General features: G+C 46.3%; 1 protein-coding gene across 1 annotated transcript in view; it reads left to right on the top strand.

Annotated features, from left to right (window-relative positions):
* The window catches only part of LOC103082545 (keratin, type II cytoskeletal 79), an 11,551-nt gene extending 3,661 nt beyond the window's left edge, over nt 1–7,890 (top strand). The window contains 7 exon segments of the mRNA XM_007472060.1: nt 411–631; nt 1,696–1,756; nt 1,880–1,975; nt 2,392–2,394; nt 7,448–7,532; nt 7,535–7,608; nt 7,819–7,890. Of these exon segments, the coding sequence (XP_007472122.1) occupies nt 411–631; nt 1,696–1,756; nt 1,880–1,975; nt 2,392–2,394; nt 7,448–7,532; nt 7,535–7,608; nt 7,819–7,890 (612 nt within the window).
* The last annotated feature ends 8,782 nt before the right edge of the window (nt 7,891–16,672 follow it).

Raw genomic sequence — 16,672 nt, forward strand, 5'->3', positions numbered from 1 at the left:
CGCGGGCCTCTCACTGTTGTGGCCTCTCCCGTTGCGGAGCACGGGCTCCGGACGCGTAGGCTCAGCGGCCATGGCTCACGGGCCCAGCCGCTCCGTGGCATGTGGGATCTTCCCGGACTGGGGCACGAACCTGCATCCCCTGCATCGGCAGGCAGACTCTCAACCATTGCTCACCAGGGAAGTCCCGGAGCTGGGCTTTTATGTTTATTAACTCTTTAGAGTCCTTGTCATTGGATTGGACTGTCTTTTCCAGCAAAGATTGTTCACTCAGGAACTCCTCCCCACAGCAAGACAGAGGCCCTGCACTGCCCTGTGGTGTCCTGGTCAAGACAGATAGTGACGATGGGCCAGGTCCTTGGTCCCTCCTGGGGCTGGGGCTGGTGCCAGCCACCCTTCTTGCTCTGGCTCAGGTGCGGTTCCTGGAGCAGCAGAACAAGGTGCTGGAGAACAAGTGGGTGATGCTACAGGAGCAGGGCCAGAAATTGGGCATCATCTGGAACAATCTGGAGCCCCTCTTTGGGTACTTCATCAACAACCTATGGGGGAAGCTGGACAACCTCCAGAGTGAGCAGGGGAGGCTGGACTCAGAGCTGAAGAATGTGTAGGATCTCACTGAGGACTTCAAGAGCAAGTGAGGAGAGCTGGACAGGCTGGGGCCATGTGGGGATGGGGAGGAGTCAGCGTGGGAAATCTCCCCAGAGAGGGCCACCCTATTCTTGGGTCCAGGGACCCAGCTGGGGGAGTGTCCAGACAGAGCTGCTTTCTTCGGGGGCTCAGGTCCTGGACCCATTGCCTCCTGGAGGATTGTCACACCGTGTAATGCTGTAAGATGAAAAAATATTATAAGGTAGGGAGAAAAGTGTAATGAACATTTATGTTCTCATTACCCAGCTTTAATAATTGTCTACTCATAGCCAATTTTATTTTGTCTACACCCCTACTCACTTGCTTTTCCTCTTCCCTTATTGTCTTGAAGCAAATCTCAGCCATCATGTCATTTCATTCACAGCTGTTTTTACTGGATATATTCATATAGTTCATCTGCATAACGTGACTTAATAACACACAAATACAACTCTAAGAGCACCTATATCTTTTGAAACAATAATCCTCAGTATCACCAACTATCCAATCAACAACTGAATTTCCAATTGTTCCATAAATGTCATAAATTTTAAAAATACAGTTTGTTTGAATCAAGATGCAAATAAGGTTCACATATTATGATTGGTTGATCTGTATATTTATGAGTTTAAGGTATAAACTTTCATAACTTTTCCCATTGCTTGACACTGGCAATTTCTAAACCTTAAAGTCTCTGCAAAAGCTGTTGGAGAGAAGTTGGTGTTTTCAATGACATCCTGTTATAGAAAGTGAACGCAAAGGTTAATCATTGTTGACACATCTTCAATCTGTTCCCATAAAGCCTCCCAAGGGCTCTGATCCAAAGAGATGGCTGCTCTCAATTGCCATATTATTGCACAAATACTGTGCTCATCTCCTCAAAGGAGGTGGGAGGAATGTTTACAGACTGTATCCCTGTTTCTTCCTTGGTTAGCTGCATTACAGAACTGCTCCCCAAAGGTGTTCTTGGCCATTGTGGGACCCATCAGGGCTTCCTTAAAGGCAACTGGGTTCAATGTCTTAAAAGGCAGAACTGGGCGGAGCCTGGGCTGAGTCTTCCCTGTGTAACAGGTATGAGGATGAAAGCAACAAGCGCACTGCTGCAGAGAACGAGTTTGTGATGCTCAAGAAGGTGAGCAAGGTGGCAGGGAGTGGGGGCAGGTGGTCTTCGGCTGCCAGGGTGCTGGGCTGATTCGGAGAGAGGCGAGAGCCCTGGGGGCTGAGCCGACCGCCCTGCTCTCTCTCTCGCCCCCGCGATGTGGATGCTGCATACATGGGCCAAATGGATCTGCATGGCATGACAGACATCCTGATAGAGGAGATGGAGTTCTTGAGGCATCTTTATGAAGAAGTAAGATAGCCAATGGACAGGGATACTTACATTCACATACAGCTTTGGGGATTCCCCCTGGAAGTCTGATCAGAATTCACTAGTGTAACTTAATTGATAGAATATAGCAACTGGACCTTTAATCAATACTTGCTTCCATGTTTATGTGCTTATGATGGGCCAGGAACTGAGCTAAGCTTTTTACATAATCCTCTCAACAACTCCATAATATAGGTTCTATTATTGTCTCCCTTTTATAGTCAGGGACACTGAGGCTCTGAGTAACTTGCCCATGGTCACACAGCTAGTTAGAGGCAGTTTTGAAATTAAAACCTGGTCCTTGGACTGTTCCCCTTGTTGCCCAGTTTGTAATGGAGCAAGGGATACAGGAGCAGAGATGGACAGAGAGTGGGGACTGAAATTCCATGTGAAAGCAGGAGGTGAGGTGTGGGTAGCAGGTAGATCACAGAATCTAGGAGGGGTCCCAGGAAACAAGGGGGCTTTGAAGACTGAGGTAAGAGGGTTGAACTTGACATGAGTTGATGATAGACTCTTAGATTCAATAGGGAGCCCAAGGCCAACCTTATGCTCAGAATAAGAGCCCTTTCTCTAATGTCCCAGACGGGGGGCATGTAGCCTCTACTTGAATACTTCTAGAGGCAGGGAGCTCACTCTTTTGTAGGGCAGGCATTTCCATTGTTGAACAACCGTATTGGAAAAAGCTGACTTGAGTCTTCTTCCCATGACTTCTGCTCTTGATTGGCCCTAATTCTGCCCTCTGGGCTGCAAGTATCCAATTGTCTTCCATGTGACACATGTCTGTCATATGACAATTTAGTGGTCAGGATGAGTAGTGAACTGACATTTGTGGCATGTGAGAAAGTTGGGAAAACAGCATCCTTAGTCCAGAATCCAGAAAACAGAGAGGTGGGGAGGAAGGTTACAGATACAGACTTCTCTTCATGCAGCCTAATATTGTACTAGTTTATGTGTTATTTTTAGAAGCCATTTCACAATGTTTGCCCCTTAAAAGCTCCCTGTTTTTTTTTTTTTTTTACGTGAATGCCTTCAAGTGAGACATGCATCCACTGTCCTCCAACTTCCTGTATTTGGGCAGCTGAATTTTTGAAACTGGACACAAGAGTTAATGATTCCCCTTTTTTCCTGTGAAATGTTATTGTGGTTTCATCCCATCATTTCAGGTCACTGCGGGTGCTTTGAAACTTGATTCTCCTATCCATATATTGGAGGTGTCCAAATGGATAAGTGGATATATTACTGACGCCCAGCTTTGGGTTATCTGCAGACCTGATAAACATTCAGTTTAGTTATTTTACAACATTTCAGTGTAAATCATTGATAAAACACATTAAGGCAGACAGAGCCAAGAAAAGAGTCCTCATCCAAGAACTAGATCTTCCTTGGTGCCTTCCCACCAGGCTGATCTCATCACTCCACTAATAAATAATTTGTGTTTCAAGAGGCTCAGTTATTTTAAAATCCAGTTAACCACGGCATCATCTGGCTCACATTTTTCTGTCTTATTTTTAAGAATTTCAGAAAAAAAGCATTTCCAAAGAGAGGGGAAAAAAAAGCCGTCTTCCAAAAAAAGTCTTGGTCAAATAGCATCCGTGGCATCCTTTAGTAGTTTGGTAACACAGACGTGGAATAAAATCTATTTGGTTTGACTTTTCCTTAGGGAAGTCTTGCTGGCTCCATGCCTCTCACACACATTTTAGAATTCATTCTAGAGGTTCATAGGAGATTGATATCAAGTTTAAATTGGAGAAGTCTAAATCTCTCCCCTTTGAAAATGAGGACATTTTCATGTCTCAGGCTCTGGAAACTCTTCTACTGTCTATATTTCTCATGGATCTCCAGGGGTGTTTATTTCCTTGGCCATGGCCATGGGGTCCTAGGATTTGCTCCTCTGGCCTGGACCCCTGAGATTCCCAACAAGGCCAAGGTCTCTCATACACTCAGTGTCTGTCTTGGCTTCCATTTCTTCTCAAGCATCCTGCCCTTTCCAGTTTGATGACTGTTTTCTTGACGGGAAAGAGCAAATGACATAGCAGTTGAGTTGTTGGCTTTGCCTGGGTCTTCTGTAGGGTTAGCCCAATGCTACCTCCCTGTTCTTCTCACTTAGAGCTTATCTAATGACCCCTGTCCACTGGCCTTAACGTTTTTCCAAGTACATCCTTGGCTGTATTGTTCCCCTTCAAACATCTCTACATGCCTGTCGGGATGAGCTTGTTGGGGAGTGTTCTGTGCCATCATGCTGATTTCTTAGGTGCCTCCCCAGTTTCTTTTTTAGTGGGGTCACTGATGGGCATTCACCATCTGGAGCTTCCTTATTCTCCTCTCTTAGGGTGGTCTCTCTTTTAGGACAGGTCAAGGGTGCCTAGCTCCTCTTCTCTGAATGGGTAGGAACTAGCTTTCCTACTCTCTCAAAAAGCTTTCCCTTCCTTTGCTGTTCCCTGTCCATTTGACACATGTGGCTGAATACCTTCCACACAACTACAGAAGGACAGTCTGCCTTTGTGGGTTACCATGTGATGAGAGCCATGTTGGGACAGGGATAAGGTGCATGGGGCAGGCTGTGGCTGACCCTCCCTGGGAGGTCTGGGGGCATTTCAGAGGAGACAGCATTCGTGTTGGATTTTGAAGGAAGGACGGGACTTCTGAAGGAGGAGCAGCGAGGGTCTGCCAGCCAGGGCCCCAGCCTGCGCCATGACGCGGAGGCACCAAAGAGCACCGTGTGTTTGGGGAGCAGCAGGTGACCTGGCATCAAGTGTGTGGGAGAAATGGATGAGGAGATGAACAGGGAAGGCGAGCTGGAACCAAGCCAGGGTCACTTCCTGTCAGAGTTCCTCATGTCTGTGGGCACCTCCTTGCGGGGGGAATAGTGAAGGCCAGAGCAGTCATTCCCTTGCTTGCATACCAGGCGTGATGGCTAACACTGCACTCGGTAATCGATTTCATGATCTGGTCAAGCCAGATCTCAAGGAAATCCAGAAGGCCAACCACCAATCCCTGGTGTGTTGTACAGGGCAGAAAAGTTACCTCGTGGCTTCCCTCTGGTCCGGGGGCTCCCTCCGGGATCCAGCTCCAGTGCCATGACTTCGCCCCTCTGGCTCCTTTTCCCATGCGTGGGTGCTCCCTCCCCTCAGGGCCCCAGAAGTCTAAGGAGTTCACACCTTTAATCCACAGAGTTCTTCTCTCTCCACTTGCATTAGCTCTTTCTTTGGAAAGCCTGACCTTTTTATCCTCTAGTCCTAGCAAGAACACCTTTATCCACTCTTGATGGTGTCTGGTAGATAGCGTTTGCCTCCTTGTCTTAAAAATTCCAAGTTAATTTTCCTCAGGACCACGCTCTGGCATGGGACTGAGCTGGGGAGGGTGACGGGTGATGCTGCAGGATGATGCTGGCAACGCAGGTAGAGGGACCCTGAGCTGGGGAGGGTGATGGGTGATGCTGCAAGATGATGCTGGCAACGCACGACTGTGACAGAATGATTTTTTCTGTGGCACATGCCTCACGGGCATCCTGACTGACCTTTGGAGAAGTCTGGGCAAATGATTCACTTTAATGAGCTCCTACCATGGGCCACGTATGGATCTGAATCCTCAGATCAACTGCATGAGGAAGGTATCATGACCATTTTACAGAATAGGAGACTGAGGCCTCGTGACGCTTAGTGATGACAGTGGTCCCACAGCTGGTAAATGTCAGACTGGGGACTTGAACTTAGCTTTGTCTGTCTTTAGAGCTCATGTCTTTTTTTAAGAAACATTTTAAAATTTTTTCTAGTACATTTTGGCCACGCCACGTGGCATGTGGGATCGAACCTGCGTCCCCTGTTGTGGAAGTGTGAAGTCTTAGCCACTGGACCACCAGGGAAATCCTTAGAGCTCATGTCTTTTCACTAAACCATAAATGTTTTAGTGATTGGATTTCTGCCCCCTCTCCCTCCCAACCCATTTCACCTTTTAAAAGAGAATCTAATTTGAGAATTTAAATCTATGTCCATATAGATGTCAGTTTTGGCTTTGCTAGTTCTTTCTTTCTTTTTTTATAATTTTATTTTTTAATTGAAGTATAGTTGATTTACAATATTGTGTTAGTTTCAAGTGTATAGTAAAGTGATCTGGGAATATATATATATATATATATATATATATATATATATATATTCTTTTTTTTTCGTTTCTTTTTTTAAAGTGATTCAGTTATATATATATATATTCTTTTTTTCCCGTTTCTTTTCCATTGTAGTTTATTACAAGAGGTCGTTCTTTCTTTATTTATGCCTATCTCCATCTTAGTCTGTATTATCTCAGTTTCTGGTGTCAAACTCCCTGTGATTGAGATTGAGTTCCTTGCTTAATAGTTTGTGATTTTGGGAAAGTTGCTCTCTGTGCCATTGGGAAAGGGCAGGGAATGAGTTAGTACCTGTCAAGTGCCTAGCACAGTGCCTGATCACAGGGAACGTCCACTAATGTGGGCTGTTCTTGCCATTCTTCTATCTACTGTAATCCCACTGGCAGCAGTGAAGGGCAGTGTGTGAGCAAAGCTGGAGACAAGACCAGGTACTGACTTTGAGGCGGAAGATTTTCTTCCTTTTAGGAGCCACTGAGGAGCACTGAGTGGATGAGGGATTTGATCGGAGCTGGGGTTTGGGGCAGTATGTCTGCAGCCCAGGGCAGGAAGGACCACGGGAGAGACAGAGGCAGAGCCCAACTGGGAGTCAACGCAGTCATGACTTAGTGATAAGGGCTGGCCTCAAAGCCCAACATACCGTTCTCGGCATCTTTAAACGTCGTTTTAGGTGTGAGAGCTGATGGTCCTGGGAACACAGGAGGATCCAGAACATCACCATGGACTATAGATAATTAGTGTATATTCCAGAGGAAAACACTTGGGCTTTGGGCACTCACCTGACTGGTTCCAGGCTGGGCCCTGCTGGGTCAGACTGGATGACCTTGGATCTTGTGTCACTTCTTTTCTCCAAGCCTTGTTTCTCACCTGCCTATGTCAGGACCACTGTGAATGGTGATGCAAGTTGTTAAATGGCTGAGCAGAGAGTGGCGTTTGAATCAGGCCCATACTTGGCTGCTTCTGTCCAGAGGAGTGCTGTTTCCTAATTTGCACAGAAGCACCCTGTGGGCCAGCTGTGGCCCTGCCTGTCTCACAGGGTGCTCTGAGAATTAAAGGTGAATGTGCTGGCTCAGGCCTGGTACCAGCTGGAGTCCAGTCAGCACACATTCCCTTTCCCCTTCTTTAAGCTCTTGGAAGCCTGCAAATCCACACAAAGAAAGATGTCTATAAAACTGGGAGCCCCATTCCAGCTGGAGAGATTGAGGCCTTTCCTGGTAGTTGTAGCTTCCTTCTAGGGTGGAGCCTGGGGGAGAGCACAGGCCTCCTGATGCCACCTGGGGACCCCTGGCCTGGGGCATGGGCACTGGGGACAGCTATTTCTGTTTTTGCCGGAGCTGAGTCAAGTGCAGACTCACATGTCTGACACCAGTGTCATCCTCTCCATGGACAACAATAGCAACCTTGACCTGGACAGCATCATCGCGAGGTTAAGGTCCAGTATGAGAAGATTGCCCAGAGGAGCAGGGCTGAGGCCGAGGCCTGGTACCAGACCAAGGTGAGAGAATGGCCAGTCCAAGGATGTGGGCTAGGCCCGCACTGGGACCTTCCCCCATTGTGAGAGGCCTGGGCTACTGGGCTCCTCGGAGGTCTGGGGCCAAACACATCCAGCCTACACACCCTGCTGTGAGGGCGGGCCCAGGGGTCAGTGGTTACCCATGGGGGCCTGGAACGATCTGACAGCTCACTGTCATTTCTTTGCCTCCAGTACAAGGAGCTGCAGGTGACAGCTGGGAAGCATGGGGACAACCTGAGGGACACCACGAATGAGATTGCATAGGATCATAAGAGGCTTCTATGAACAACTATATGCAACAAACTGGACAACCTAGAAGAAATGGATAAATTCCTAGAAACATACCACCTACCAAGACTGAATCAGGAAGAAATCAGAAATCTGAACAGATCAATTACTAGTAAGGAGATTGAATCAGTAATCAAAAGTTTCCCAAAAAAGAAAATTCCAGGACCAGATGGCTTCACTGGTAAATTTTCACTGGTAAATTTAATGCCAATCCTTTTCAAACTTCTCCAAAACCCAAGAGGCAGGACAACTCCCAGACTCATTTTATGGGGTTAGCATCAAAGCCAGATAAGCACACTACAAGGAAAAAAACTACAGGCCAATATCCCTGATGAATATAGAGGCAAAAAAATTCCCAACAAAATACTAGAAAGCTGAATTCAGCAGCACATTAAAAGGACCATACACTGTGATGAAGTGGGACTCAACCCTGGGATGCAAGGTTGGTTTGACATACACAAATCAATAAATGTGACACATCACATTAATAGAATGAAAAATAAAAAAATCATGTGATTAAAAAATCATATGATCAAATTCATATTGATGAAATTCAACATCCATTCATGATAAAAACTATCAACAAAGTAGGTATAGAAGGAACATACCTCAGTATGTTCCTCAGTATAGTAAAGATGATGTATGACAAGCCCACAGAGAACATTATACTTAATGGTAAAAGGTCACAAGCTTTTCCTCCAAAATCAGGAAAAAGGCAAGGGTGCCCACTCTCACAATTCCTACTCAGCTAGTACTGGAAGTCCTAGCCAGAGTATTCAGGCAAGAAAAAGAAATAAAAGGCATTAGAATTGGAAAGGAAGAAGTAAAATTTTCTCTATTTACAGTTGACATGATCTTATATGTAGAAAATTCTAAGGACTCCACCAAAAAACTGTTAGCTCTAATCAATGAATTCAGTGAAGTGACAGGATACAAAAGTAACATACAAAAATCTATAGTGGGGCTTCCCTGGTGGTGCAGTGGTTGAGAGTCCGCCTGCTGATGCAGGGGACACGGGTTCGTGCCCTGGTCTGGGAAGATCCCACATGCCATGGAGCGGCTGGGCCCGTGAGCCATGGCCTCAGAGCCTGCGCGTCCAGAACCTGTGCTCCGCAATGGGAGAGGCTACAACAGTGAGAGACCCACATACCGAAAAAAAAAAATAGTGTTTTTAAACACTATCAACAAATTATCTGAGAAAGAAATAAAGAAAATGATCCCATTTACAATAGCATCAAAAACAATAAAATACTTAGGAATAAATTTAACCAAGGAGGTGACAGGTCTCTACATTGAAAACTGTAAGACATTCGTGAAAGAAATTGAAGAAGACACAAATAAATGGAAAGATATCTTGTGCTCATGGATTGGAAGAATTAATAGTTAAAATATCCATACTATCCAAAACCATTTATAGATTCAATGAAATCCCTGTCAAGATTCCAATGACATTTGATACAGAAGTAGAAAAAACAATCTTAAAATTCCTTTGGAACCACAAAAGAACCCAAATAGCAAAAGAAATCTTGGGAAAGAAGAACAAAGCAGGAGGCATCACAAGTCCTGATTTCAAACTATATTATAAAGCTATAATAATCAAAACAGTATGGTCCTGGCATTAAAAACAGACAATAGACCAATGGAATAGAATGGAGAGCCCAAAATACACCCATGCATGTATAATCAACTAATATTTGACAAGAGAGCCAAGAATACTCGATGTAGAAAAGGCAGTCTTTTCAATAAATGGTGCTGGGGAAATTGGATATTCATATGTAAAAGAATAAAACTAGACCCCTATCCTACACCACTCACAAAATCAACTTGAAATTAATTGAAGACTTAAATGTAAGACTTGAAACCATAAAACTTCTAGAAGAAAACAGGGAAAACCTTCTTGACATGGGTCTTGGTAATAATTTTTGAGGTGTGTCACACCTAAAGCACAAGAGAGAAAATAAAAAATGAACAAGCGGATACATCAAACTAAAAAACTTCTGCACAGCAAAAGAAATGATCAGCAAAATGAAAGTTCCACCTGTGGAATGAGAGAAAATATTTGCAAACCACATATCTGATAGGGGGTTAATATCCAAAATATATAAAGAACTCATACAACTCAACAGCAAAAACCTCCAAATAATCTGAAAAGGAAGAGGACCAAAAAAACATCTTTTCCAAAGAAGATATTCAACAGGTACATGAAAAGGATGAAAAGGTGCTCAGCATCACTAATCATCAGGGGAATGCAAATTAAAGCCACAATGAGGTATCACCTCATGCTTGTTAGAGTGACTATCATCAATAAGACAAGAAGTAACAGATGCCAGTGAGGATGTGGAGAAAAGGGAACCCTTGTGCACTGTTGGTGAGAATAGAAATTGGTGCAGCCAACTATGGAAAACAGTGTGGAGGTTCCTGAAAAAATTAAAAATAGAACTACCATAAGATCCAGCTATTTCACTTTTGAGTATTTATATGAAGGAAACAAGACCACTATGTTGAAGAGATATCTGCACTGCCATCTTCATTGCAGCATTAGTTACACTACATGGAAGACGTGGAAACAACCTAAGTGCCCACTGACAGGTAAAGAAGATGTGGTTTATATAGAAAATGGAATATCATTCAGCCATAAGAAAGAAGGAAATCCTGCCAATGCTACAATATAGATGGACCTTGAGGGCATGATGCTAAATGAAATAACTCAGACAAAGAAAGACAAATACTGTATGATCTCACTTATATGTGGAATCTAAAAACAAAAACAAAACCAACCCCCCCTGCCCCAAACCTCATAGAAAGAGAGTTCAGATTTGTGCTTACCAGAAGCAGGGTATGGGGAGTGGAGAAATTGGGTGAATGTCGTCAAAAGGTACAGACTACCAGTTATAAGATATGTTCTGGAAATGTGATATACAACTTGCTGACTATAGTTAAAAATGCTGCATGGGATATTTGAAAGTTGCTTAGAGAGTTAATCCTAAAAGTTCTCACCACAAGGAAGAAAAATTTTTTTGTAGCCGTGAGAGGTAATGGACATTAACTAAACTTATTATGGTAATCATTTTGCAGTATATCCATATGTCAAGTCATTACGCTGTATACCTTAAACTTATACAGTGTTAAATGTCAATTGCATCTCAATAAAACTGGAAAAAAATCCACATTTTAATTAGACTCTGTGGTTCACAAATATGTTATTTTGCCTGTGACCTTCACAGCAGCCCCAGAATTTAGTAGGGGGCAAATGATACCCCTTTTTGCAGGTGAGGTAATTAAGGCTCACCGCAGTTAACTTTCACACCTGCAGTGGTATAGCTGGTGAGTGGTAACCAGGGCTGCCGATTTCAAGCTCTCCACCCTTTCTTCACAGTGGCAACCTCCGTCCTACCTCTGTTTCCGTCACTCACCAAATCATATGGAGCCTTCCTCCACTGTGTCTCTAGGAGTCACCCCTTTCCCTCTTCATCTCCACTCTTCCCTACTCTGAGCCTCAGTCAATTAATTACCCAAGTAATTCCCCAACTGACTGACTTCCCAGCCCTGTGCCCTGCCACACCCCAAACCCTGCTACCAAATCAATGTGCCCCTCCCTTCTCTGGCAGCCTTAGGGTTCCTGATGGAAGGGACCCTTCTTGATGTCCCCTCCACTCTGAGCCTGGTCACTCAGTCTCCCTAAAAGAACCCAGACAAGCCCCATGAAACTTCCACCAGGGTCATCGGAATGCCAGCAGAGGGATTTTGAGCCAAACCCTAACCACAGCTTAGGAACACAAAGGTTAGCACTTAGCAAAATTAACTCCACCACCTAGGTGGTCCCCAGCTTGGGGAGGCAGTCATACTTTCAGTGAGCTTTCTCTTCTCAGGGGGATGGAGTATAGAGCATCCCTGATGGGACTAATACCTAGTATTTACTGAGTGCTCACTGCCTACTGTACTCCTGTCAACCCTCTACCTGATTCACTCTTCACAGCAATCTATGAGACAAGTACTATTTTCATCCCCATCTTGCAGATGAGGAAACGGAGGCACAGAATGATTAAGTAACTTGTCTAAGGTCACACAGTTAGTAAGTAGCTGAGTTGGGCATGCAATCCAAGAAGCTTGGTTCCAGAGCCCAACAACTGGGTTATGCTGTTTTATAGAAAAAGAAATTGAGAAGCAGGGGTACTGGAGCTGGAGAGATATCTGAGGCAATCTAGTCCAAACGTTTCTTTCTCTCTCTCTCTCTCTCTCTCTCTCTCTCTCTCTCTTTTTTTTGGGTCACACCATACAGCTTGTGGGATCTTGGTTCCCTGACCAGGGATTGAACCCGGGCCCCGGGCAGTGAAAGCACGGAGTCCTAACCATTGGACTGCCAGGGAATTCCCCAAACGTTTCATTCTATAAGTGAGAAAATGAGCAGAGAGGGGAAGAACTTGCTAATGACAAAGTAGAACAAGAAACAAATTTTTTCAGGTGGTAATCAGATTTTTTTAAAAAATTGAACTCTAGTTAATTTACAATGCTGTGTTAGTTTCAAGTGCACAGCAAAGAGATTCAGTTATACACATATATATATCTTAACAGAGAAACAATTTTATTGAAATTATATTTACGGCTTAAAAAATAGAAACAGTTTTATCAAGTAACAAAACTCAAAGATTATACTATGGACCATGAAGATCCACTAATGATGTGTATGTTACTTAGAAATACTTGTGTAAAGCTGGGAATGGCCTGGACACGGGGTTTCCATGCTGAATTCCTGGAGCCTCAGGACCCCAGGGCCTGCTCTCAGGGGGTCCAGGGAGAGGCCAGCATGTAAGAAGGTTCACGGTTCCCTCCTCTGCACCAATCAGAGCATCTCTCCTTTTAATTGGTTTTCAAATGGGGCTGTGCATATTTTTTTTTTTTTTTTTTTTTTTTTTTGGGGTGGGGGGGCCTCTCACTGTTGTGGCCTCTCCCATTGAGGAGCACAGGCTCTGGACGTGCAGGCTCAGCGGCCATGGCTCACAGGCCCAGCTGCTCCGAGGCATGTGGGATCCTCCCGGACCGGGGCACGAACCCACATCCCCTGCATCAGCAGGCGGACTCTCAACCACTACACCACCAGGGAAGCCCGTGTGCATATGTTTTGGATGACAAGAATGGTTTTGCTGTCAAAACATGTTGGGTAACCCCTGCTGACACATGCCCGGGGAGTGGGGGGAGACCAAGAATGCTCTCCACCCCTGGGAAAGGGGGGACTTTGTGTACAGACCCCCGCTTCCCGATTCTAAGGGCTCCCCACCCTCTCTCTGTCCTCACTGTCCCCTTGCCGAAATGCTGACTGGTCCTCTTCTGCAGAGTCTCTGATCCCCAAGTTGGCTCTGGCTCCCCACAGAATGACTCTGGGGCTGCTGAGGCTGGGTGACTGAACGGGGTGAGGGCACAAACCCGGTCAGGACGGGCGGAGGTGCTTTCCCACACCACACACCGGGTTTGGGGCTAATAGACTTGGGATCCCTGTAATCCCAGGACTGAATGCAAGGGCTTGCCTCCCTCACCCAGAAAACCCTAGGCAAACACACCCTCCGCTCCGCTCCACACCCCTGTCAGCTGCTCATCCTTCTTTGACAAGACAGGGAACGGCTGCCAGTTGAGGAAGGGTCACAGAGGTTAAGAGTGGAACTGTGGAGGTGAGGTGGGAACCTGCTTTTAGCCGTCACTGCCAAGGGGAGTCACCCAAGATCTGGCCCAGGAGCTGCAGGAGGAAACCTTCCCTTTCTCAGGGATGGAAACTCTTCTTTGCCTCTCTCCCTCGAGGGTCAACGCTCTCTTGCACACTGAAGGCATGCCTGCCTTCAGTTTCTCAGGCTGCCGTTTGAGGATTTTGTGAACTTCTGGCAATTCTGACTTCATAGTAGAGCCACAGAATATGGCTCTAGTCCAGAGCTTTCTTCCTGTTTGGTTTGGGTTTATTATAGGATTTGTCATTTAGTTAATTTGGACTTAGTTAGTTGGAGGACACAGAATTGGCCCCTCAGGACAGTGTCCTATATTATTGGATACTTGTAAGGACAGGGCCACATGATCCAAACAACCAGTCCTGTGGCAAAATCAAGGACAGAACACGCAGCGTGCTGGCCGAGACCCTGTGGCTACTCTGATGCTCCATAAGCTGCAAGTCTAAGTTGCTGTATAATTGTTTTTCCTGCAGATTCTGATATACAGCATTGTGGTGCAGAGGTTAAGGTCACAAGCTTTGATGTTAGACAGATAGGACTGGCCTCCTACCTCCACCACTTCCTAGCTATGTGATCTCAGGCAAGTTACATAACCTCTCTGAGCCTCAGCGGCCGTAGCTCTAAACTGAGCATAGCAACTCCTCTTTTTTGCAAGGTTGTTGTGAGGAAGGGAACCCCTACCTGAAAAGCACCCAGTGTCCAGCACGTGATGGCAGCTCTATATGAGAGTTCCTGCTACATGAAAAGCAAGGCGGGCTTTCCCTCATCTAAATTTTTGTCTCAGGGATGGCGTCTGCCTCAACTTAGAGTCAGCTTGATGAAAAGTACCTCAGTTGGGGATCCTTGGTTTGGGTGCCCCACAGGCACAAAATAAGATTGATTGTATAGCATAGATTATTTCCCTTGAAGTCCCTTCCACCCCCGCTGGCTTTCTGTTTTAGGCACTGGACACAACTTAAGGGCACAGCATTTTCTCCTAGTATTGGGGTGTCACAGCTACAGACTACAAGACACAATGGACACATCACGAGATGCCTTGAGGCTGCACCCTGCAGATGCAAACCCTCCTCCTAGCCCATGAAAGTCCTCATCAAGCCCCAGGGAGGGCAGAGCCTTTGCGAGCAGACTGATGTGGGCTCGGGTCCTGGCTCCACCACATGCTACTGTGTGACCCTGGGGGCCTACTTCTCCTCCCCGGGGCTTCCAAGTCATCATTAGTAAACACGGTTGTGATACTGACTGCAGAGAGCTTTTAGGAAGATTACATGACCACATGTATATAGAGCATTCAGTACAGTGCCTGGCACGAAGTTGGCATTCAATAAATACTCATTGAAAGGATGAGAGGATGTTCAACCTTGTCCCTCGTAGGAGATAGTCCTGGCTCTAGAATGCTCACTTACTACAGGTGGACGGACCATCCCTTGGGCTCTCTCCCATGGACCTTTGATGGGGCCCAGGGGGTCTCCTGTCCTCCCTGCCACAGCACTTCCACCACTCTTCATTTACTTAGAGGCCACCTAGGCAGGGGCAGGGAGAGCCCAGCAAAGGCTGAAGCAGATGGGGACAGAGGGTGGGGTGCAGCTCAGAGGTAGAGGGAAGAGGAGGGCAGGGAGAGGCAATGAGGGTAGAGGTGGGGAGAGAGGAGCTGGCCAGAGGAGAGAGCTCCCAGCCAGTCCAGCCTCCCCTGCAGCCCGGTCCCCAAGACCTGCATCCACTGACCACCCTCTTCTCACCCCATGGGCCTGCCCTGCTCTCTCTCTTTGCACGGGATGGCTTGATCATTTTTGGGGTGGCCGGCTTTCATTCAGTCAGGGTCAGCTCAGGCCTGTGGGAATTATGTAGGCCCTCATCACTGTTGTTCCCCAGATTCAGAATAGCAGAGTCTCATTAGGGATTGAGAAGAGGGATGAGGCTTCATCTAATTTCTCCTCAGAAGTGGCAATGGCAAAGCCCGGGCAGGATAAGAATGAATGCCTACCGACCTACTATGTACCAGGCACTGTAGATACATCATCTCATGATCTATGAGGCAGGCATCCCATATGATAGATGAGAGGATGGGTTGAATGGGTTCAGAGAGTTTAGGTGACCTGCCCAAGACTGCACAGCCAGTTAGTGGCAACAGGTGGGATTTGAACACAGATCTGTTGCACTCAGTGGGGAAGAATTTAAGTTCGAGCTTAACACTAGGGTTTTGTATTTGAAAACATTGCTCTGGGCAGAGGCTCATAGGTTTCGCCATTCTGCCAACGGGGTCCCCAGCACCTTGGAACAAAAAGTTCCAAGCTCCTACCCTGAATGCTGGGAGCATTATGGGAAAACAGAACATGGCCTGTTCCGGTGGAGCCAAGCAAACAACTGGGCAGCAAACTGAGTAGCATGGCGCACACAATAAGGACGCAGCCTGGAGAACGCTGGCCTAGAATCCTGCCAACCCAGACTGGAAGCCCCGAGAACGAATGCGAGTCTTGAGGGCCCAAGGCAGAGTCAACTTTCTTCTGTCCCCAGCTCCATGCCTGGCACATAGTAGGTTCTCAATAACTGCGTGTCAAGTCGAGGTGAGTCTTGATCTAGGTTTGGAAGGCTAGAAGGCTGGAATATGGATTTCCCCTTTTGCAGGACTACATGGGGCCAAGTGCACATGCAAGAAGAGTAATGATAGTGACAAATAACCGTGCAGCCTCTGACGGTTTACAAAGCACTCATTCTTCTTAATCTCAGGATCTTGACAGAGGTGAAGGAAAATATTTGTAGTATTTCCAATTTATGGGTGAAGCAACTGAGCCCCAGAGAATGACTTGCTGCAGGTTTGCAGAGCATGCATGTGAAGTCAGGCCCGCAGCTTCCAAATTCTGTGGAGTGAGCGACAGAGTGATGGGTTGTCTTGCCTGGAGCAGGGAGGCCCCTGGAGGCTGGTGAGATGGGAGTACAGTGGGTGGGGGGCCTGTGACCCAGGAGGCCCTGCATCACCGGTTCAGCTTCTCCCGACGGAGAGCATGCCCTCCGAATGACTTCTGTAGGTGTGTTTGTGACATGTTCAGCAG

The sequence above is a fragment of the Lipotes vexillifer genome, unplaced genomic scaffold (assembly GCF_000442215.2).
Source record: "Lipotes vexillifer unplaced genomic scaffold, Lipotes_vexillifer_v1.1 scaffold2700, whole genome shotgun sequence".
NCBI classification, from domain to species: domain Eukaryota; kingdom Metazoa; phylum Chordata; class Mammalia; order Artiodactyla; family Lipotidae; genus Lipotes; species Lipotes vexillifer.